This window comes from Diorhabda sublineata, chromosome 7 (genome assembly GCF_026230105.1).
Source record: "Diorhabda sublineata isolate icDioSubl1.1 chromosome 7, icDioSubl1.1, whole genome shotgun sequence".
In the NCBI taxonomy this organism is placed as follows: Eukaryota; Metazoa; Arthropoda; class Insecta; order Coleoptera; family Chrysomelidae; genus Diorhabda; species Diorhabda sublineata.
In genome coordinates, this window is record NC_079480.1 from 9,607,950 (window position 1) to 9,631,952 (window position 24,003).

At 31.0% G+C, this 24,003-nt stretch overlaps 6 protein-coding genes across 9 annotated transcripts in view; 3 read left to right on the forward strand and 3 right to left on the reverse strand.

The window, feature by feature from the left end:
* The window catches only part of LOC130446648 (E3 ubiquitin-protein ligase SH3RF3), a 42,373-nt gene extending 39,957 nt beyond the window's left edge, over positions 1-2,416 (reverse strand). For 2 of the 3 annotated variants that reach the window (XM_056783017.1, XM_056783018.1), the window contains exons 1-2: positions 1,752-2,401; positions 289-403 (exon numbers count right to left, since the gene is read on the reverse strand). In XM_056783017.1, the coding sequence (XP_056638995.1) occupies positions 289-403; positions 1,752-2,182 (546 nt within the window). In that variant the 5' untranslated portion in view covers positions 2,183-2,401. Of the gene's footprint in view, positions 1-288; positions 404-1,751 lie in introns of all 3 variants that reach the window. The other variant, XM_056783016.1, reaches the window with a different exon arrangement.
* Positions 2,417-2,657: 241 nt separating this feature from the next.
* Positions 2,658-6,036, forward strand: LOC130446649 (39S ribosomal protein L53, mitochondrial). The gene is made up of 3 exons (XM_056783019.1): positions 2,658-2,884; positions 2,989-3,111; positions 5,648-6,036. Exons 1-3 carry the CDS (start codon positions 2,739-2,741, stop codon positions 5,787-5,789), a joined length of 411 nt encoding a protein of 136 aa, XP_056638997.1. The 5' UTR covers positions 2,658-2,738; the 3' UTR covers positions 5,790-6,036.
* LOC130446651 (uncharacterized) lies at positions 5,791-6,036 on the forward strand. The gene has a single exon (XM_056783021.1). The coding sequence runs from the start codon at positions 5,791-5,793 to the stop codon at positions 5,971-5,973; it is 183 nt and encodes a 60-aa protein (XP_056638999.1). The 3' UTR covers positions 5,974-6,036.
* A 2,721-nt stretch (positions 6,037-8,757) lies between these two features.
* On the reverse strand, positions 8,758-14,848 carry LOC130446854 (probable glucosamine 6-phosphate N-acetyltransferase). 2 transcript variants are annotated; one of them, XM_056783359.1, is made up of 4 exons: positions 14,320-14,848; positions 13,157-13,367; positions 12,877-13,066; positions 8,758-11,795 (listed from the first exon to the last, which is right to left on the reverse strand). In XM_056783359.1, the coding sequence occupies exons 1-4, from the start codon at positions 14,332-14,334 to the stop codon at positions 11,630-11,632; spliced, it is 582 nt and encodes a 193-aa protein (XP_056639337.1). In that variant the 5' UTR covers positions 14,335-14,848; the 3' UTR covers positions 8,758-11,629. The 2 variants fall into 2 exon arrangements, with proteins under 2 accessions (XP_056639337.1, XP_056639336.1); XM_056783358.1 differs by lacking the exon at positions 14,320-14,848 and adding an exon at positions 13,420-13,725.
* LOC130446855 (peptidyl-prolyl cis-trans isomerase H) lies at positions 14,687-18,017 on the forward strand. Its single transcript, XM_056783360.1, has one exon. It carries the CDS (start codon positions 14,687-14,689, stop codon positions 15,239-15,241), a length of 555 nt encoding a protein of 184 aa, XP_056639338.1. The 3' UTR covers positions 15,242-18,017.
* On the reverse strand, positions 16,794-21,941 carry LOC130446853 (putative GPI-anchor transamidase). Its single transcript, XM_056783357.1, has 6 exons — positions 21,518-21,941; positions 21,192-21,458; positions 20,648-20,856; positions 18,361-18,478; positions 17,262-17,372; positions 16,794-17,090 (listed from the first exon to the last, which is right to left on the reverse strand). The coding sequence occupies exons 1-6, from the start codon at positions 21,566-21,568 to the stop codon at positions 16,845-16,847; spliced, it is 1,002 nt and encodes a 333-aa protein (XP_056639335.1). The 5' UTR covers positions 21,569-21,941; the 3' UTR covers positions 16,794-16,844.
* Between the last annotated feature and the right edge of the window lie 2,062 nt (positions 21,942-24,003).

Sequence of the window (24,003 nt, forward strand, 5' to 3'; positions counted from 1 at the left end):
TATCACTCAGTATAAAGACTGAAATTAAGTCGGAAACGTCAATTTTTTATCAATCTTCCAAAAATTTAAAAAAAATCTAATTTTAAAATAGAAGAGACCTAAAATCAAGAACATTTAAAAGCAATAATATATCAAAAGATCTAAGAAATGAGAAATTTACTGGTGTAATTCGACATTACACCAGCATGTTTTTCTAATTTATTGATTATTTATAGATTCTTGTGAATGACATAAAATAATATTAGATATTTGTTGTTCACATTTATATTCACTGTATTTAATATTTACCTGAACATAACTTAACGGAAATACACCTTGTTTTCCACCACATTCTCCTTGATACCAATTGCTATCAATTCTCTTTTTCAAAATAATAACATCACCTCTCTTAAAATTCAGATCTCTGAAAATAAAAACAGTTTTTATGTGGGTGGATGGATATCATTCTCAATGTATATTTCAAACTCCCAATTCCAATTTTCTAGTTATGTCTATAACCAATATTGTTTCCATAATATTTAATGTACTTCACCTTTATTCCACTGCAATTTTGACTTTCAAGAGTTGTTCATCTCAATTCTTAATCACACAATTTGTACTACCAATATAATCCTACCCTCTAATCCTTAATCAACTCACACTAGATCATAAAAAACAGTTCTATTCTCTACTAATCTCACTCAACTCTAGTTTTAGAAAAAATTAAACTTATGTTAGAGTCAGATCATGTCCCCCTTTTACCTCTTAATAAAATGTAATTATCAAAAGTAGTTATATTTAAAAATCATCTCACAAAACAGTTTTTGAAAATTTTGACTTTAAAAACCCCAGCCCCATCAAAACTACCCTAGAAGTATCATACATGCTTTTGTATTTTCAGAAGTATAGATATTTTGTCATGGAATTCAATACTCAATCTTAATATGTTTTAATTGTGCCCACATATAAAGCAGATATTAGATGATGTTTACATTTAGACAAAATGCCAAAGGATCATCTTGAGAAGCTTTTATTTGATTCACTATGGAAATGTTACAATTGTTTTGTAATCTAGTAGCAGTTCTCGCAATAAGAGGATCTCTATTATCAATATTAATTATAAATAGTACAATTTTCCATTCCTTAATATTTTTGTCACCATTGATTCGAGCCAAAGGTGTCGCTGCATTTGTCTACCGTAAGTAATACATGCTAAGTGATTCAAAATTTTTCAAATTCAACTGATTTATAAAAAATGTCGAAAATCAGTAGTAACCAGTACCTCTTAGGGTACTCTTGAAATCTTCAGTGGTTTTTGGGTGGATTGGGTTTAGTGCCTATTGAGACTTTTAATCAGCTTGCTTTGAGCTAATATTGGGCAAGGTTCAGAACAATTGGCCACAATCAATTACCTTCTAAACAAATGGAATTTGCTAAAGATTTTATGTAAAATTATAGATATTTCACTATATAATCGCTGAAAATTTCAATATCTTTTTTAAAATTAAATTTTAAATGGAATGTGTCAAAATTTATTGCAAAAAAATTTTTTAAAGTGAAAATTTTCAAAAATGTTTTGAGGGATGATTTTTATGTATGACAACTTTTGATAATTATATTTTAAAAGTTTCTTGTCATCAAGCTCTCTTGAGGGGATCACATCTGATTTATTATTGTTTGGAATATGAAATTTTTTATGTATATTAATTTTTATTAGAGATAAACCTTATACATATACATTAACAAAAAATGTAAAAAACTAAATCACTTACCCCGCTTCTTTCGCTATGTAGTCATACATTGCTTTAGCATAAGGCTGATGAGGTAACAGATGCGACTGTTGCTTATTAGCATTTAATCTATGATCAGGAGTTCCATGAGGGGTATGTAATGGAGTTGTCTGTGCTGCAGAAAGCAGATTTGATGTTTTAGTAGGCTTGTTGATTTTTTTTGGAAACGGGTTCCCAGCATTCTTAATACCCTCTAGTATTCGCATCAAAAGAACGTTAGGGGGTAAATCATCCACTTTAATCAAGACTAATACTCGACACTCAGGACATCTCAATTCCTTATGCGTTTGCACTATTTCTTCCAAACATTTCTTGCAAAATGTGTGCTGGCAAGGAAGCACTTTACTAGATGTATCTAATCGTTCTAAACAAACTGAACACTCTAATAAATCGTTTAAAGTTCCTTCATCCATGTCTAAAACTATCAACAACTAAGTACACAACAGTCCACTATTTAAGAACACATTTTCTAATTACATAGTAACAGTTATATTCCGATTTTGTACGTATAACTCAGTTAATTGTTAATACGTTCCAATAAATTTTATGCATATTAATTATCACTTCCTGTAACAAAAGGCATCAGTCATCGCATCTATCTGGGTGCGGTGACGGATGGACGAACCAACACTAGTACGCCAACATTCGGTTAATAACCATCAGTACCTCAAAATGACAAGTTGTCATTTGGCAATGTTGTTTCTTGAAAATATATTTATTATCACTTTTTGTTAAAAATTTTCGTATACCGAATTAATTTTGAGAGGAAAGATACTTTGATTAGTATTGACTATCAAAAACCTTTGTTGAAATATTCTGAGAATTTACAGGAGTGATATACCATCGACCGGCAAAAACAAAAGAAATGAACAGTTCTCTGTCATAAATGTCACTGTCAAAATCTTAGAAATATGCCCCCAGAAACATGCTAGGTTATATTTATTCTGCTTATTTATAGATTTCATAAAAATGTCTATTTATTTCAGTGGAGGATTTAAAAGATCTGCTGGGGTTATTAGTGCTATTAGTAAGCAATTGAAATTGATTAATTTGAAACCTGTTAAAAAAATCCAGGTTCAATTCGATCCTTTTCATGAAAATGCTGCAACTGCAAGGTAAGAAGCGAAGTCACACATAACCATAGTGTTTTATTGATTTTCTAAATATAGGTCAGCGCAAGCGTGCTTAAACTGATTTTTCCATAATGAATATTTTTCAGAGATTTTATCTTCCACATCACAACTCCAAAAGTAAGTGAAACAAATTTAAGTTGTGCTGTCAAAACTATTGTTGTATGTGACCGAAGTGAACCAGAAATCAAAATAGATTTAGGTGATGCAGGGTGAGTATATTTGTGTCTTGAAACAAACCCTAGAAAATTCCCGATACATATTAGCGTCAATCCAAGTTTCCTTCACACACCAAAATAGGGAAGAAATTAGTTCTTATGCTTAACTGATTTTATGTTTCTTATCATACTAAAAAATGGTTAAAAGCAAAAATAATCAACTTAGCACTGAGCTATGATTTAACATATACTTTGCATTAGGGGTGATGTTATGTTACCATTTTAATTTTTACAAAACAATCTGTAGTGTTGAAAGTATACAGTTGGTATCAATTTTTAACCTACATCATTGATAATGTGCATCTTTATATAGCACACCTAGAAAAAAACTGCACTAAGTCAAAATAGCAAATTTTTCAGAATTGATGAAAAACTGTAACATTTTTGCCAATGTCTTGTACATTACCTCTGGAAAATCCAATGAGTATCAGCATTATATAGGGCAGTTGATTGAAAATGTATTAATAAAGTGAAATAATGTATTTGTTTACTTAACAGCTGCAGAATAATAAAATATAAAATGCTTATTTCAAATTATTTGCATTTCAGTGATTTTTTCTGAAATAATGCACAATTATTCTATAGTGATTTTATCAAAGTGTAAGGAACAATAACGATCAATTTGTTGTTGTTTTCAGGAACAGACCCATTAAAATAAAAAAAAAGATAAAATTTCACTTCACCTCCCTCCCGTACTCATCACTAAAACATTTTTTGAAATTATCACATTGAATCAAGAAATGTATACAAATTTTTGATGAAAAATAATTCTTGTATTTGGTGGGTTAAACACTATGAGGTACCATAAAGTCAACTTTACTCAAATTATTATCTTATTCTATAGACTCTAAAGTATATCTTGCTGAGGCTGATGTTAAATGAGATTTAATCCTAGGTATAGAAATTATGAAATTAGTTATTTCATCTTTTCATTACTTTGCTTTTCTTGTCCATCAGATTCCATAAAGCCGACATCTTTTTCATTTGAAGGGGCTGTCTCCTAATCATGTTTTTAAAAACATTAAGCCGAAATCAAAGCCTGTAATTTTTGAGATGAACCTTTATTTTGGTTATACTTCTTGTGTATGCCAAAAATTATTAAAAAATGTCTTGTCTTACCGTTTCATCTATTTCAGTTTTCCAATTTAACCTGCATTTGTCTCCACAAGCTGGGCGGATTTGACGCTCAGCGATTAATTTTGTAAGATTTATTAAAGGAACATACATTTTCATGTTTTTCGCCATGTCTTAGCAATCTTCGACCTCCAGCCAGCAGGGTTTCGTGTCATCTGTCTTCTTAACTTGGATCCATTTTCTGGTAGAAGTCGATACACACAGAATACCCGCACCCAATTACCCGCTTACCCAGTAAATAATGAACAAAAATCAAGAAAAAAAAAATTTAAAAATAAAAAAAGCAATTACCAAACTATCATCAAACAAGAAAAGAGCCGTTTTTTTTTCGAACCTCACAACATCATTTTTTTTTCAATCTGGTATAGTACACATCGCAAATCACCTGTTGGGATTAGGGATTAGATAACTGTGTATTGATGAAAAATAATCAAATACCTTAATGATTGGAAGATTATTTTATTTCTATTAGAGTTTCGGAGGTGTGTCCTTACAATATTAAGAATCAAAGAGAACTGACTACTTAAAATTGTTGTATGGTTGCCTATTAACTTTATATATTTTTGGTTCTTAAGATTTATTTTATGTTTAAACTTACACCTGATTTTATGACTTGTAACTCCAAAACCTTTATCTTTATTTTTAGGAAATACTAAAATATACTCTTTCACAAGGTTAGAAATTAGTAGATGTTATTAAAATAGAAAACTCTACTTCTAAAATTATATTAAGGGTAAAAATGTAAAATTATAATATCTTAAAAGAGAAGGATTCTTGCACTCAATATTCCAACCACCACCAATATTCTAACCACCGCCGCTCCAGCTCTGCAGAGGAGCAATTCCTTATCAGTGCCAAATCGAATTAATTCCCTTCTCACCTAAAAAATAAATCATAACGAATAAAATATTTTTATGTTTCCAAATCGTCTTGATTTTAGATAAATTTTTGGAAAAAAAGTTAAAAATTTGAAGTTTCGGCTGCTAAGAAAACAAAAAAAAATTATAGTTGTTGTATAATAGAAAGACAAGAGTTCTCTTGTGGTGCTATAGTAGCCCTGTATAATTTTTATTTTGCGAATATTTTTACCACCTCAATAAAACAATCTTATTCAGATGAATAAAAGCTATTTAAAAAAATACATCAACATGTTCCTATAAGATTCCTGATCAGATTTTTTTCTCTTGCTAGTTCCATGTTATCCTCAGTTTTAAAAACAGTTTCTCCACAGTATAATCTTGATCTAATTTGCTTATATTTTTATAATCTAACTCTGAAACTGAAATTTCTAAAAGTTTTGGTATAACCTCAAGCTCTTACTTTGTCAACGTTTGGTGCAGTTCAATACTGTTCATTTAGCATAACAATTATTTGTATTGTGTATTTCTCATTTTAGATCAGTGAAGTTTTTAGCCAACAATTTGACAGTTTTAGAAATACTACAGCAATTCAACAAGCACATCAGTTCAAAAGTGAAGCCAGAACCAGTTTTATCAGTTTCATCTAAGCTAGAAACCAAAAGAAAAGGTAGAAAGTGATATGGGTAAAAAGAAGGATTTCCACCTTAAACTTATTGAACATGTTTATGATAATATTCCAGCTTTTACAGACATATTTACTGAAGATACATTTTATATATTTGCAGTAACAGTTGTAATCAGTACTATTATCGTAGTGTTCATTGTTTCTAGATTTGTTACTTTGAAAGAAGTTGATATATAATTTTTATTATTTAGATTTTGTTTGAATGAAAGGTGTATGAAATAAATAAATGTTTAATATTGACGAGTTTTTGATTTTGATTTACTTATATCAGTATAACTTAGAAATATTAATGGATGAACCATGTTGAATAGAGCGAAAAAAAAATAAAAGGTAAGATTTTATGTACCAACAAAATTATTAGTTTCCTAGACTATTTTTAATTTCAAAAAAATTTTAATGAGTAGTATGCAACTGAATTAATATTTATATATTTGGTAAGAGTATAAATACAATTGGGAGTTGGAAGATTAAAAGAGAGGAATTTATATTGCTACTATATGTATAAAGGATTTCTACTATTCACCTCTGAAATAATTTCTAAAATGTATTCCACCGTTTTTCGAAGAGGAAAACAACTATTTTCCAGGCTAATGCCTCAACGAATATTGAATTACAACCCCCCCTGAAGAGCGTGATGTAAATCGACCATTTTGTCGATTTTAACCTCACCAATAGCTTGCAATTGCAAGGAGAGGGTGTAACTACTGACTAGTTTCGACCTTACTACGTCTCATCAGAGCAGTTTAACACCTCTAGTTCGGGCTTGAGACCCGAACTGAAGACAACGTCAAAGAGCGTCGCATTTGGCACATGTAGTTAAACATTTTCCAGCGAACGCTAAAAGGCACCATATCGACAAAAATGTCGATTTACATCACGCTCTTCAGAGGGGTTGTTCAATATTCGTCGAGGAATTAACCAGGAAAGTAGCTGTTTTCTCCTTTGAAGGACGGCATATGGAATTTCGGAATTATTTAAGAGGTTAATAGTAGAAATCCCTTATTTTGATACATTTTGCACACCTTATTTACCATCGAAATCTATATTATCGGCCACTACGCTAGATTTTACCTGACAAAGAATTCAGAAAGTTACAGAACTTAGTATATATGAACGGAAGAAATAAAAGTCTAAACGGTTTTTTTGTGGGATTGTGGCAACCAAGTGTACTCTTCTTGATATTTAGAAATGTTCTTTGAGAACCGAGTTATAATTTCTACAGGAAATAATAGACAAATCAATACTTTAACAATGAATGAACTCGAATTTATTGCAATGAACTTATATTTATTTGATCCCTGTTTTGGAATCCGCTGACTATGTGAATATTATTTATTGCTCTTTGGAATCCGCTGATCGTGTGGCAGTGTCGGGGAGCTTTCACATTTCTATATATTTCAAGCTTTCAAGTACCTATGTATTCATCATCGGACACTGAACTTCATAGGAGCATTATTATTATAAGAGAATTATAACTATTATATTAAACTATTGTTAAAACTACAAAATATGAATTGAAATTTATGTGAAACTTATTTTCAGAGTGTCAGAAAGTATGAGTTGATCTTTTTGTTTTTTTTAATGAAATTCGCGTTTTTTATTTTGTGCTTTTGTACCCACTTGTATTTTTAGTATATTGGTGACCATTTATTCTATCTTCTAAATATTGGAATAGTGTTTCCCAACCTTTTTTGAGCCATGCCCTACCCAAACTCTTCTAAAATTCTCATCTCAATTAAGAAACTTAAATGGCAAGTTTTAGGAAGAAACAAAGTAAGTGAATTTTCCAAATATATAGAAATGTGGAATGTCCCATACACTGCCACACTATCAGTGAATTCCAAAGTGCAATAAACAATATTCACATAGTAAGCGGATTCCAAAATAGGTATCAAATAAATATAGGTTCATTGTTTTGTTACAATTACAATTGTTAAAATATTAATTTGACTGTAAAGTTATTTTCTGTAGAAATTATAACTCGTTTATTGTAAATAAAAATACTTTTTAAAAAATGTTAAAAGTGTCTCAAAGAACATTTGTATATAATGAAACACTAAAATTCGAAATAATTTTAATATAGATTCAAATTGAAAACAGAATCTTCCTTTACCCATTCAACCCCGTAAAAAATGATGTTATTAATAAAAATACTTGAATTAATACGAAATCTAACATACTTGGTTATGAAGAAAAGAAATTATTTTCAGACTTAGTTGGCGTAGGTTACCTTACCCGTGACGTTTGAGACTGATCTAAGCTCACAGTACCACTTTATTGACTCAACTGCTCCAGATTCGGGTGGTACCCCTGCGAGCTTCTTTTTTGCTATGCATCATCGAATCACTTATTCTTTAAGATTCACCTCAGCTTACCTTCTTGGTGAATAAAGTTTTTTCATAAAGATGCGAAAATCTGCGTTGTTTAGCGAGATTTTAAAGCGTTCAGGGATCCACGCGGGAGGTTAACTTGATGCCGCCAAAAATCCAGTTGATATTTTGATCTCGTCGGACGAATTTATATTTATTGGCCACAATAATTTGAGAATTTGCTTTTTCTTTCAATTGGGCACCTAAATTTATCATTGCATTTAAATGGCACAGAGTAAAAAGGTTAAACTCTTGTCGAGTCTATTTTTGATTTACTCCCCTATGGGGCATGGGCCCTACGTTGGAAAACACGGATTTAGATCAATAAAACGAATTTCATCATAAGGGTGGTTATAACATCAATCATGTATGACTGCATAAATATGATATAAATTAGGAATAAATAAAAATAAAACAATTACATAATCAAATGTTTGTCATATATCAAATCAGATACTAACAATATACGAAACGAAAAAAATATAATAGAAATCATAGATATCTTTCAAAAAAGCCGCACCAAAGAAAGATATTCATAACAATAACCTCCTTATAGTTCATGATAAAAAGGATGGGAAATAAGAAAGTCAAATTTAATAAAACTTGAATTTTATTCATTAGTTTTAGACATTTTCCGAGTAACCAATGCAACCACAATGAAAGATGGAATATTTATAATAATCAAAACATACTTTTTCTACAATCAACTAAAAGGAGACCAAATAATAGTACTTGAAACCTTCTAAAATAAATTTTTAATTTTTATATCTATATACAGCATCGGATTTAGGAAGGGTCAAGAAAAATTACTAATTTGGTCATTTATTTTAGAAGCAAAATAGATCTACAGCAAAATTTACATTTTCTCCAAAAATTGTTTGGAAATTTAAATGAAATGAATGAATTAATGTAATTTAATGCACACACTATATAATAATAATAATAATCCTCACTCTCTATAATAATTTTATACTCTAAATAATTATAAATTCTCCATTCCATACATTCAAAACGTAAATGATGATTTAAAAATGCAAGTAAAGTCTCTATTAGAAATAAATTCGAATGATCTACAACTTATTATTGTGTGAATTACAGCAATTCATTCCTCTTATCAAACTTCAACCTTAACTTAATGTAAACGCTTCTAATAATCATAGCATAAGAATTAAAAATGCACATATCTATCTTGTATCTTGGAATAAAAAGGGCACATATGCCATTTTTTAATTTGGAAATATGGGCATATATCAAAATTTAAAGTTAAAATTTGTTTGGGATACAACTGATACAAGTGAAATATGTGTCTTGAGTGTAGTAGGAATACTATAGGAACCCGAGACGAGGCGGTTTTGCCAGAAAAATGATTCCAGTAAGACGAAATTTGATCATTGTGCACATAAAATTGGTTCCAAAATACCGGAGTCATTATTTCAAAAATTCCAACTTCAACACTCAATATTTATCACCAGATAAAAAATGTACGATTTGTATATTTAACACTATAAGGGCAGAAACATGATTCCTTTAAACACTCTTATTATCGATGTTTTTAATACAGAATTTAACTTAAAATTCCACCGCTCTAATTCTGAAACTTTTAGTAAGTGTAATAGTTTACTACTATCATTAAACTTTCTTAGGAAGCAGGAAAAGTTGAAGATGCTAAGATAGCATATGGCTCACCTCAGAGGAGCAGAAAAGGCACAACCTTCAAAAGAAAATGACTCAAATCTAAGGTCACCAGATGTCCCGCTTGTGGCGGGAGAGTCTCGATTTTTCACAATTTGTCCCGCGACGTTTTTCAAAAGGCCCAAGTTTTAAAATTGAGTTGAATTTTATATTTATGAAAATAATTGTTTTGCGTTTTAAAAATACTTCAATTTGTTTGGCTAAGAATCCTACGGGCTACGACGACTTGCATATTGCTTTTGCTATCCAGTTACATGTATTTGTGTGTCAGATGATACATTTCGTGTTCGTACTGCGTGCTAGCAAGCTAATTAAACAAATAAATATTACAAATCAGCTACTTACCATAGAAAATTAAGGTAAGTAATTTATTTTTATATTTCATATATACATAAATTTTCTTAAAACTTACTAATACTCAGAAAAATCAAGTGCTCAAACTTTGAAAGGCATTTTATGGACAAACAATTTTTGTATAAACAATCTTGGGACAGGACAATCAAACATGTATGTATGGGATGAAACAGTCGCTAGTCGAGGCTCACAGGAAATTGGGCAAACGTAGACGGATTCATTTTGAAACTCAATTCAAAATATCCATCTATAAAGTTCACCTATGATATGAAAAATAATGGACAGTTACCATTTTTATATACAATAATTACGAATAGTAATAGACTACGTGCAGATACAATCTCCTCCAGATTATGTATTTTTCTTTAAAATAAAAGCATATTTTTGTGTACTAAAGATTTGAATTCAGAGTTTTTTAAATAAAAAGTTGGGACTGAAAGGCTATAAGTACTTTTTTGAGTTCTGACTTCTCTCAAAATAGATAAAACTGCACTTATACTCCTCTTATTCTGGAGCCCTCAACTGACAATTATATAGGTTGGTGCAGACTTTTGTATATCAATTTTTAGATCTGACAGTAGTATTTGCACTTTCTCAAAAAAATTATAAATAAAACCTAACCACCCTTCAAATGGTATGGGGATAGATACTTCAAAAATGTACTAAAAACCTTTTGTAAAAATATATTTTCAAATATCTGCGAAAAAGTTTTTATTGCGATTAGTATAAAATGTTAGGGGAAATAATTTCATGTCATCATATGACCCATACCACATGAATACAGTGTAGTTTTGGAGAGTGAGGATTATCACGTTACGTTTTTAAAAATTTTAAATATTAAAAGGAATTTTTTTCAAATTGTGGACTTTTCTATACAAAAAGGGTATTCAAAAACTATTGCAAAAACGTTAGGATATACACATTCGAGATTTAATACATTGAAAATAGTGATAACTATGAAAAGCACCTTTGCACAAAAAAGTCTAAATAAACAATTATTAAAAAATGTGACTAACTAAGTGTCGACCAAAAGTACCCATATACTTGGGACAAGGTAGAAGATTAAATTCTATTATCTTACTGTCTTATAAACATCCCAAAACATGAAATCTGTAATAAAAAACGCATATATTTCAAACAATTTGATTTTCAATTAAAAATAAAGTATGCAGAAGCAGTACTCTTATCTATGGGTGTACCAGCTCTAGAAATAAATGTACATCATCATTTTTGACCAAATTGTATATCTCGCATTTCATTTTTCATATATTTATAGTTTTTTTTATTTAAATAAAAACAATTGTAGAAAAAGTTTCATATGCAAAAAATTATTTATCAGCCGTATAGAAATACATGAAAAGTAATTTTTGCATACTTATTTATAGTTTTGATATTGTGGAAGCATTGGTGGCTAATTGTCAGGATGGATCTGTATTTTCGAACCTTATCATCATAGAATTAGAATTTCCAGGCTCAAGTTTATATCCCAAGGACTTGTAAAATGCAATAAGTGGATCTTTACAATCTAAAGACATTTTGTAACACTCCAATTTTTTTGCGAGAAGAGTTACAGTTAGTACTATCCTAAAACAGAAAAAAAAATTGAGTTTGAATTAAGATCAGAACAAAATATATATCTAGATAATTATATTGCTTATTATTTTTTAATAACGATGCACAAATCGACACAAGTTTGGGGGGGATTGTCAAATTATACAGTATCCAACGCGAACAAATCTTTTTGTCAAGCCAAATTTTCATGCAATATTGAATGATGCGATTGGAACTAATGCCCAAGTATACCTCAATCTTATGGTATGCCACATGACCTCAATCTTACGGTATGTCACAAGACAATGTTGCAATATTAGTTTACGCCCAACATCACAACTTTATTATGTACGCACAATAATTTGAATTGAACTGTTTATAAGAAATTGTTATTATTGTCATATATTTGTAAATAAAGTGACCGAAAAACATGGCTGAAGTTGGAGCATGCACAGAGAACTTTTCAACAATTACAAGGGTTATTACTAAGTATAATCAATTCATAGGAGGATTAGATGTTAAAGATCAAATATTGAAATGTTATCCCTCAATAACGAAAATATTATTATTATTAAAACTTATTCTGGTACAAAAAGATTGGAAGTCACATTTTCAAACTTCTTTATAATTCCATTAAAATATTCTGTAAATACTCCGATGTATCAATGAGTACTTACAATTTTCGTCTAAATGTGATTGAAAAGTTATTACAACATGTACCAAGCAAGAAAAATGTTTCTGATCATTATCCAACTAAAATTTAGATAATTAACGGTCAAACTAGGAGATCTAGAAAAATATGTAGGAAGTGTTATGACAAAAAAATAAAAAAAGAAACTGTTTGGGAATGCAAAGCATGTCCAGAATGTACTGAGCTTGGTGTTAACCCATATTTTAATTTATTTCAGCAAAATAAACTGAAATTTACTTTCTATCTGTATAAACTTTTAAGCTCCATTTCAGGTTACGTGAGAATCAAGGATAACTTGATTCATCAAAAGGACAGATTGGATGCACCATGCAGAGTCACCAATTTTCTGTTAGATCTGCATTTGACATGACTATTTAAAAATCGCAAGTGCAGGTACTAATATTTATACATGTTATTATTTACAATTTTCCTAACTGCTTCCCTCTATATGTGTTATTCACAACTACATCTTCTAATCGAGCTCTCAAAGCACAACCATGTATAAATTTATACTCAGTTATTAATGTTGAGGAACCAATGATAGTTTTACTTCTGGTGTCTTCAATGACTGTTACATAATAACCTCCTGCTTTTTGCATGTTTCTGAATTGACCTTAAAAACAAATTATACTTTAGTGCATTCAAACTAAGTCATTTTAATGTAATTTAAAGAGTAGCTTCAAATGCAATAAAAAATACCAACGTTCAAAGTCAGTTCTTTCTATGTTTCCAACAGTTGTTAACTGAGATAATATTTGTAGAAATCCTTTATCATAATCTGATATTTTTAATGGCCTCACAACAATCCATGACTCTCCAGGATTATCACTACTTATTTCTGGATTTAGGAAGGACTTTACAGACCCCCAATTCAAATTTTTCAATAGATTTGGATTGTATAAATCCTCATTATTCTAAAAAAGCAAAATATGAGAAATATATCGAATATATTTCTTAAAAACTAACAACAATTTTATTAGCCTGGAAATATATATGAGTACTTATATAAGATGATCCAAAATGAGACTTCAATCCAATAATTTCATATTTCATTTCATCTACACTTTTTTCTAAGCCTTATCCCATAGGATTTTAGAATTTGAATAATTGTATATATGTATATGTAGTTTATATTGTATTATTACAAATGCATCTTTTTTACAAAGAAAACTCTAAGGGAACAGTATTTGAATTAATTTCTCTAAATAATGAAAAATTTAACCCCAAAGCTTCCCTATATTCATATTATGTCTTATAACTTCTTCCAATTTATGAATCTGTAAACAAAATAGTTTGGTAAATATTGGAAAAAATAAGGTTCAACCTGTTAAGAGTTATATTCAGTTTGAGAAAAAAGCATACCCTTCCTAATTTTCATGTTACAATATAAAGATATTTTAACAGGAATTAAAATGAGCATTAGCAAAGAGAATCATTTCATACATATAAAATGAATATAGAACCAAATTATATTGTTTAAAACAGATTTTTACACTTCTAATGCTAAACCAAAATTTTTTTTATTTGGATAAATAAACCCCATACATAAAATGAACAATAAGATGTATTTTTATGGATTTAAAGATTTAATTTACTTATGGATAGTATGTATTTATAAAAAAGCTTATATAATTTCTAAAACTATAATTTATTCACAATCTTCTATAATTCATTTTTTTGTAATGTAATATTGTAAAACACCAATTTATATTTTGCTTATGTATCTACTTAGTTGACATACCAATTGTTAAAAAAATTGCAACATATGCTTCTGGTAAATTAATCATATACATATATAAAGAACTATAAAAAGTATAATTTCACAAAAATGGCCAATCTAAAAACCAACAACGATACGGTTATTACCTGTTGTGGACCCATTGTTTAACATCCTTCAGACACCTTAAGAAATTATCACTATGAGGAAGAGGTAATGATCTCCTATTGAGGCACACCTCCACACACCTATATGCATACAAATATTTGTATTCTTATCGATCTTAATCCTTCACTTTCACTTTCACTTTCATTATCTGATAAATAAATGTTGCGAGGTCATAAGAAAAATACAATTAAGCATTTGATATTTGCTGGAGCACATCCACCACTAATTCCAAATAGTAGATGAAAATAACATATATAAAAAACGAAGAAGATTTATATCAAATGTATGCGCCCGCCTGAAAGCAAAACAAATTTCATTTGAATCTATTATAGTGATAAATTACTTATAATGCCTAATTGGAATCAAATTCAGTCCCAATTAAGGCATCCTGCTAATCCTGTAGTGTTTTTTGATGTATCAGTAGGAACTACAGAAATTGGTCGAATGATATTTGAACTATTTGCAGACATCGTTCCAAAAACGAGTGAAAACTTTAGACAATTTTGCACTGGAGAATTTCGCAAAGACGCTGTGCCACTTGGGTTTAAAGGAGCTAGTTTCCACCGTGTAATTAAAGATTTCATGATTCAAGGAGGAGATTTTGTAAATGGAGACGGAACTGGTGTAATGAGTATATATGGTGGAGGTACATTTGCCGACGAAAACTTTACTTTAAAACATGATACGCCGGGTTTATTATCAATGGCTAATAGTGGTAAAGACACAAATGGATGCCAGTTTTTCATAACGTGTGCCAAATGTAACTTTTTAGATGGTAAGCATGTTGTTTTTGGGAGAGTTATTGATGGTCTCCTAGTTATGAGAAAGATTGAAAATGTTCCAACGGGACCTAATAACAAACCAAAAATACCAGTGACTATTATTCAGTGTGGTCAGATGTGAATTTATACAGTGTGGATAAAGAAATAATTTTAAATGTAATAAACATTTGTTTTATAGAATTAAATAAGTACTTTTTCAATTCCTAAAAGTATCTTTTGAATAATTTGCAACAGTAAGTTAAAGAACATTACATCTGGAATCTAGCTAGTGAAAAATACCAGATTCTTTCTATAAACTGCAGGCTATTTCAAATTACAATTTCATGTTGTTAATTTATAATAATAAGACATACTTATTATACTTATACTACGAATTTGAATGGTTATCTGTTGATTTTAAACAGTCTAGAACATTTATTATGTGTGGCCATTTACTTAACAAAAAGAAACTGTTTATTGATAGCACTAAAAGAACAAAGTATAGATGCAAAACTGTGAAGATTAACCAAGATGGCTATAAGCAAAACAAAAGAGTAAGGCAAGGCAACTTGCTATAGGCAACACTATTCAACTTAGTATTTTGATAAATTATGAGGAAAATTTAAGTGGTGGACAAATAATTGTTCATGAGATAGTGACATAAGGAAAACAGATGGGTTTAAAAATCAATGGAAACAAAACAAAAATAATGAGATTTGGAAAGCCATGTCAAGGAGAAATGTGAAAGTTAGCAAGTATGGTAGTAGAAAAATTTAAGTATCTCAGTATTATGATCAATTATAGAGGTGGCAAGCGTAATGAGATTGAAGAAAAAATAATTACATACTACAAATAGAGGTCATAGGGAATTTTTGAAAAGCATACTAGTTACAAAACGAGCGATGATCAATATATATAAAATAATGATTGAACCAGTAACTGAAATAAAATTGTAAACAAGGGAAAGAAAAATAATCAGAAAAATAATGGGACCAGTAAAAATTAGTGAAGGGGAATATAGGATAAATACCAAAACTCAGCAGCCATCAGCAATACTAAACATGAATAGAACTAATGTTTAAATTGATATTCTTGTTATAGACCAATTCAATTTGAAAAATCATATGTATATTAAGCTAGATCATATTTTAATGTGAATTAGAGAAACAACGTGGTAATTAACTGAATAGATAATATAAACATAGTTTTCAGATCAGGAACGTTGAAACCTGACTAGTAACTATTCCACAATAGAAAATATGTCAAATTATTAGAGAAGTCAATCCACCGCGTTCGCGACCTAGTTTATCAAATTTGAGAGCAGAAAGAGCTTTTGTTATTGTACTGCACTTCGTTTTTTGAATTTTTCACATAAATTTTGAGGTTATGGGACAAAAGTGAAAATACAAAAATTGTAGATATTCTTATTATCTTATTACCCCAAAATTGCTATGTAACTTTTTTCCATAAGACTTTTAGTTCTGCCGGAAATCGAGATAAACCGTTTTTACCCTTAAAAACTCACCCCCTTTCCCTTGCCGACCTCAGATCACCAGTAAATTATTTTTCTTTTTATTATATTCTCCTACTTTTCCAATGGGTTTCATGCTACTATTATTTTTTTTTTTCAATTTTTATTATTTTAAAGGCTTTTGCCCTGGTTTAAAAGGAGATGTTTTTAATAAATATCATAATTGTTTTCACTATTTATTTTTCATCTTTAATAAATATTTTTTGCAATTACATTATTTGTTCATTTTGTTGAAATTAACAAGAGGTTCAACATATACATATTTTTTTGGCTTTTGTGGTTGTTTCGGGACCATTTCTAGTTTTGTGAAAGCTGGCACAATTGGAAGTTCTTCAATAATCTCTACAGGTCTTATAGATCCAAAAAAATCTGTTATTGGTACTTTATCTGGATTTCTTCTGAATAAATCTCTTCTTACTCCAACAGTGGATATACAGACACTTTTAGGACACACTTTCAACTAAAATCAAAAGTAATTTCAATCTTTCAAATTGTATTTGTCAAACAAAGTTGCATTGTGTTATTTATTAAGTTAATAAGAATAGAAATAAGTTGAATTCTCTATAAGAAAGGCCCAGGAATTCAGAAACATTATATAAAGAATGAAGCATACAATTGGCTATATACTTACAAATTCTCCTAATGTTCTATTGCTTTGTGGATTCACATTTTCCAAGAAATATAAAGCATAGTATGTATAACGATCTATTATATAAACTCCAATTGCTGGATCTACGTGATGCTAAAAAAATTAACTAATATAATTTTTTTATTAAATAAATATTTGTGATAAACTAAAAGTGTTGCTATCGTGTCCCTCAACGGTCTGCTTGCAAGGCGGGCTCGGCAGAGATGTATAGAAACACTTGGCATGAGACAAGCGAAAGTACACTTAGATGTATCTTGTGCGTATCTTACCAAAAGACTCCTCCATTTAAACAGGAGCAAAATACAACTAGTGATCGGACACGGCCTTCTAAGACGCCATCTCCACACTGTGGGCATCATAAACGATCTGGAGTACCACTGGTGCATGGAGGAGGATGAAACTGCAGACCACATAATCTGTGAGTGCCCAGCATTCACACGAGCGCGGTTTAAACACTTGAACAAGCCTCACAACTTACCTAATAACATTGGCCTTTGGTAACGTCAAGAGAGACATGAAGGGTCTATCTGAAGGTATATGTGCTCAACAGCCCTTAGCCGGTCACAATGCTACTATGAACATTGAAGTTCTAATAATTTTTTAATTGTATTAGACTTTAATAAGTTTGTAAAGTTCTCATTGGATTAAAAATCTCATTTTCAATTGAAAGTTTCCTTTGTCTTCATTTCAATATGCGAAAAAAGTTATTTATTAAATTATAAATATTTGTAAATTTAATTTCGTTGTTTTATCTTCATTTCAGTCCTCTTCACAAGTTTTTATTGATACAGCATTGATGTGTACCAATTGAAGGGCTAATAATATTCTAGGTGTTGCCTACTTTTCACATACCTATTGTTTTAAGTTTAATATTATTTCCTTTCTTTTTTAGTCAAAGTAGTATCACCTACGAACAGGTAAGATCTATTCCAAGATTATTTTTAAGCTAATCAGAACATTCTGCCTAAGGGCAATAGACAAAATGAATTACTGCAATAAATAATTTCCTCTAAAGTGCATAACGTCATGAAATATTATCTGGAAGTTAAATTGGGTGTATTATTGTGAAGATGATACTTACAGATAAGGAATCTTCTCCAACTAAACTACTACCAACTGCTAAAATGTTAGGAGAATAAAATCGTTCATACATAGATGCAGCTTGACATGTATCTATCATGAAGAAAATTTCATTGTATCTGAAACAACATTCTAAATTAAATTTTTTTCAAAATTTTTCAATTGCTGCCTTTAATCTGTTGCGGGACTGAAACATGACCTTGATGGAGCAAAATGTTTTTAAAATAGACAATGGAAGAAGATCAGTGCGGTTGAAGATTTTTTAATGTTCAATATTTCAATGTCACATGTTATAAATGCTCCATGAAAGCAATTTAGGTCCATAACTTGGAAGTGATTACCTTTCACTCTTTCTTATGTCTTCATTTTTAAATTCAGCTTTCTTCCAACTCTTCAACCACTAATGTATATCACCCTCTTTTCTTTGGTTTGCTTTTACTTCTTGTTTCTGTTTCTTCTATATTTATTTATATTTGTTATAAAATGTGGCATTCTTTAGTCGTCACTCTATACCGAAATTAATTAATTTCTGACAATAATTCTCCATGTCTTCCTAATAACCAGGGTATTTCTCCTTTGCTGTGTTCAGTATCCACATTTCATTTCCAGATCTTAATGTATTATTGTTCCTTCTCTATTGTCAATGATAACCACACCAAAATATAAATAGCTTGTTGCAAACTTATTTTTTTCATTAAATTCTACTAGATAATTCCTCATTGTTTCTTTCTTTTCTTTTTTTACTTTATTAGCAAAATTAATACACATACAGTTCTTTAAGCTAATGGGATGGCTTCAGAGTATATAAGCTCTACTATGGCATGAAGAGGTCTTCTCCAGCCACAAGTCCTCTATTAATTTTATAGGTCTGCTGGCCAATTTCTTTTTAGTCTTCTACCATCTTGTTGTTTCATAAGTCAATGGAGTAATGTGTTTTCATGGTCAGCCAATCTTTAATGATGTTTCGAGCTCCTTTCTTTTATGACATTAAGAAAACAAACGTTCAAGTCTTTATGTAGGGTTAGAATCGACATATACCATAGTGAATCAGCTATCATGCGAAATATTATGGGCTGGCTTCTCTGCATGATGGCTACATTGGATTTATTTACACAATTCCAGAGCTCGATACAGTGCATTAAGATAGGCTCACTTTTTGTTTTATAGAGTAGGAGCCTGTTTTCAAGTATTATTATGGATTTTCTACAAATTAGCCAGTTTAACTCTTTTAATTTCAGGTCTATTTGTTTTGCAATTTTTAACGAGATGGTTTTCCATTTGAGCTTTGTGTTTAGGTGATCACATAAGTATTTTATGTTGTAGCTTGTAGCAATTGTACATTATTCCAATAGAAGGCACTGGTCTTTTCTTAGGGTGAAGGTCACTTGGAAGGATTTTGTTTCGTTTGTCTCAATTTTCGATTTGCCCAGCTACGTTTTGATATCATTTAGATGTGTCTGTAGAATCCTGGATTTTCGTTGCTGGCTAATTATGATTGTGTCGTCGGTGAAGGTGCCCATAATGGTTTCATTATTTCCTGGTTGATCTGTGATTGTGATATGCCTGCTTTTATTGGATGATTCCCAGAAGTGCTCTCATTAATTTTTGTTCTGAAATCTCTATTGCTTAGGTATAATTTTAATAGTTTGAGGTACTTAATTGGAAGATAGTGTTTAATTTTAAATGCCAAACCTTGCCGAAAGCCTGGCTAATATCTAAAAACACCGATGTGCAGTATTTTTTTCTTCTTGATTTATTGTATGGGTTATACTGTGGATTTGTTGTATAGTTGAATGTTTCTTCCTAAATTCAAATTGATGTAATGATCTCCATTCCTCATTGATTAGGTCTGAGTTTATACTTTGTGATAGTAATCTTTCAAGAACTTTCGACAGGATTAGCAGTAAGCTGGGTTTTTACAATTGATTTCCTGTGGAACTTCGTTTACCATTAAAATATTCATAGCTGACCCATTTGGAGGAATTTCACATAATTTTCTTTCTATTAGCCTATTGTAGATTGTATCTCAATTCGTTATGAATAGGCGTCACATGAGTTTTGAGTTTCCTAGAATTTTTGACTGATTCCCAAATCAATGCCACTTTACTAATACAATGTTTAATAGCTCAATAAATCTCATTGTTTGAGGCATGTGATGGGCCCTATGTAAGTATCTCGAAGGCCCAGAGAAAAAGGCCTCTAAATTGTAAAACTGTTTTATTTCTCAACACGTATACAAAGTGCAAACACATTACATAATGAGTATTGTTTGCAACATTCGTAATTACCTTTGTTTTTGCCACATCTGTTGTAAAGCATCTGCCATTTCTTGACTAGTTATTTCCTCAGAATCTTGAAATTTCAAGAAACCATCCCCGCCATGCCCCGTCAAATAAATTAATACATTACTACCCTCATCTGTTAACAATTGTTTTGATCTTGGTGTACCTGGATGTAATCTTCCAGTTAAAAGCCTTACAAAATTCTCTACAGTGACCTAAAATTAATACATCTACCAATACATCTTGTGTTATTTCAAATTAGAATATAAAAACGGTAAATCATTTTTTTGAGCCACATAAAAACAATAAAATGGGTCAGACTACATTTGATAATTGATTAACTGTATGATTTGAAGATATAATGAATAAATCAACTAAGTAAATAATTATTGGATGAGATTTAATTGAATATACAATAATTAATAAGCAAATACTACATATTGTACTTAAGTATATTCGGGAATGTGTTAACAAGTTAGTTTTGAATAAAGCTAAGTTTGAAGTGGGTTTAATTGATGTTATATTTAAATTAAAAATATATTTCACCTACCTCATATCCTCTATAATCAACTTCTACATCATCCCCATAAACGTTAATATGTTGATCAGCATTGTTGAAGACTGTAGCAGGTCTCGGATTCCTTGGATTACAGGCCATATCATCTGCTATCATTAGAACAATTTGGCTATCTGGTATACCCAGACGTTTCACACTTCTATATATCGATAATACATTCGCTACATGTCTATAATTGAACCAGAATCTACTAGTGTCAACTAATACAGCCCAATTATTGGTGTGATTTCTACTAAAACACTGGAAAGTATATTTAATATAAAGTATCTGTATATGTATTAAAACTAATTAATTATTACCTGTACCAAAGTTAGTCCGAACAAGTAAACAAAACAGTGTATATAATTCATTCTCGTAATAATATGAATTAAGTGATATTAAATTTATCTTAGAAGTACATTTATCATTATGCACTTTTTTCGTTAAATTTTATTCCGCCGATATTGTAAATAAACCAAATCTACGATTTATAAATTTTTTATAAAGTTTGGTTATAAACAACTTAGCCAACTGAAAAATGTGATTGAAAAAAATAACTAAATAAAATCCTATATGAAGCACCGAATTTTGTTTCGCTTTCATGATTAAATTTTAGATCTACTTTCATGAATATGTATTTTTTAAAGACATTTTTTTTGACCCATGGCAGTATGTATGTATTGGGGTATTATATACACCGCAACCCAAAGGATCTATTGTTTTCCCCTTTCTTGTGGCGATACTGGGGAGCCCAGTGTTTACAGCTGATCTGTTAATTCCACTCCTCTTAAGAAGTTCAAAATGTGGGCTGGCTGTAGCTCCCAAAGATCTTTGTCTTCTATTTCATACGCTCCTAGTTGTAGTGCTCTGGAGTTCCGTAATGTCTCACATTTCGGATAGAAGTTTCGTCTTCTGAGCAACAGAATCTGCCTGCTCCATTATCTGTGTCCCGATAGGACTCCTATTAGTATTCGTAGGTTGTTCTTACTTAGGGTGATGAATTCAGCATATCTTCTATAGTTATAGTTTTACAGGAGAGTCTTTATCTCTGCCCATGTAGGTTGACCCAGTAACAGAAGGATTCAGGACGTATGAAGGGTTTGTCTGTCCCCTACCTCACTCTTCATATTTACATCTATCTACTTCAGTCCAATTGTTTCCTTTCCTTTTTCCTTCATAAGCGTTGACAGACTATTCTCAGGTTCGTGATTCCATCATTCTACCAATAGGCGGAAGATCTTTATTTTTTATTTGTTTTCCATAGGGTTGAGTTTGCATATGTGCTCTTGATGAGTTCCACGGTTGCCTTTACTAGGTGCTTTGTGTTTTATACATTCTCCGTCGGCAGTTTTAGAGTTGTCTCGCAGTAGTTTTTTGCTCGTTGTGCCGCCGTCCAGCACTCCTAGTCTCGAGTTGTTCCCCTTAGATCTCCATGCAAGATTTCTAGAATTGAAGTCTCCTCTGAGTATTATACTACTATGTATTTTTTGCAATGTATCCTCCAGTTCATCAAGTAGTACCGTTACTGATCCATGCAAATCTATTTCCTTTACCGCCGTAGTCAATTGCTATCGTTTTTGGTTCACGTACCCAGATTGTGGCTTTTTGGAGATCGTCGCAATCCAGTTAGAACCATCTATTTTGTCATGTCCCGTTTCGCTTATGAGCAGAATATCTTCTCCCTTCTCTTTTACGGTTAAATAAATCTCTCCTTTCTCCGTGTTATCTAGCGCACTGTGTCTCTTCTTGGTGCATTCATAATGGTCATCAGTTTTATCATGGTAATTGCAGTTATAGGAGGTATGCCCACATCCGAGGTATTTGTAACATCTTGTCACTGCATTGTAGTGCCTTAATCGGTACTAAAGGGGCCAATCGGGAAGTGTTTATTTGGTTAAAGCCCATAGCGTTCTTGAGGGTGATTCTACGAATGCAATTACTTGCTTTCTTTGAATTGGGTACGAAAATGTGACTTGGGGATCAGTAATCAGTTTGGCATAGCTCTCTTGATGATTATCATTTATTCTTATACGAGAATGTATTGATATCTAGTTAGCCAAGAGCAGTTCCAAGCATAAACAAAATATTGCGTTACCATAGCAACGAACAATAACTTATTAGAAGTGTCAGTGTAAGGTTTGACGTCAAAAGAGTGAACCAGAGTTACGCAATAAATTAAAAGAAAAAAGATGTCCACCGAAATTGTGAAAATCGAAAAATTGGAGTATCGAGCAATCATCAAGTACCTGTATTTAAAAGGGTTAAGAGGTAAGCAGATGTAAGGGGATATGCTTAATGACCTTGGTGATGATCAATGTCCTTTGCTGCAAAATGTATCCCCCAATGTTTCAATGTTGACCAAAAGCGTGCAAGGGCAGAAAACGATGTAGACTTCTTAAACCGAACTGTTCTATGGATAAGACTTGGGTACATTTATACAATCAAGAAACAAAGCAACAATCGATGGAATGGCGACACTCTGGTTCTCCAAGACCTAAGAAGTTTTATGTCGAAAAATCTGCTGGAAAAGTTCTTGCTACAGTTTTTTGGGATTGCCATGGAGTAATCATGATTGATTTTTTGGATAAGGGTGGAACAATAACTGGAGATTACTATTCAACATTACTGACCAATCTACGGGAAAAAATTAAAGAGAAAAGATGCGGAAAGCTATCCAAAGGTGTTTTGTTTTTGCAGGACAAGGCACCTGCACACAAATCTCATGTTGCCGTTTACAGACAATAATCCGGATGCTCATTCGACAATCTGATCGCACAATTTGGTTTATTTTGGTCACTATTTCCGG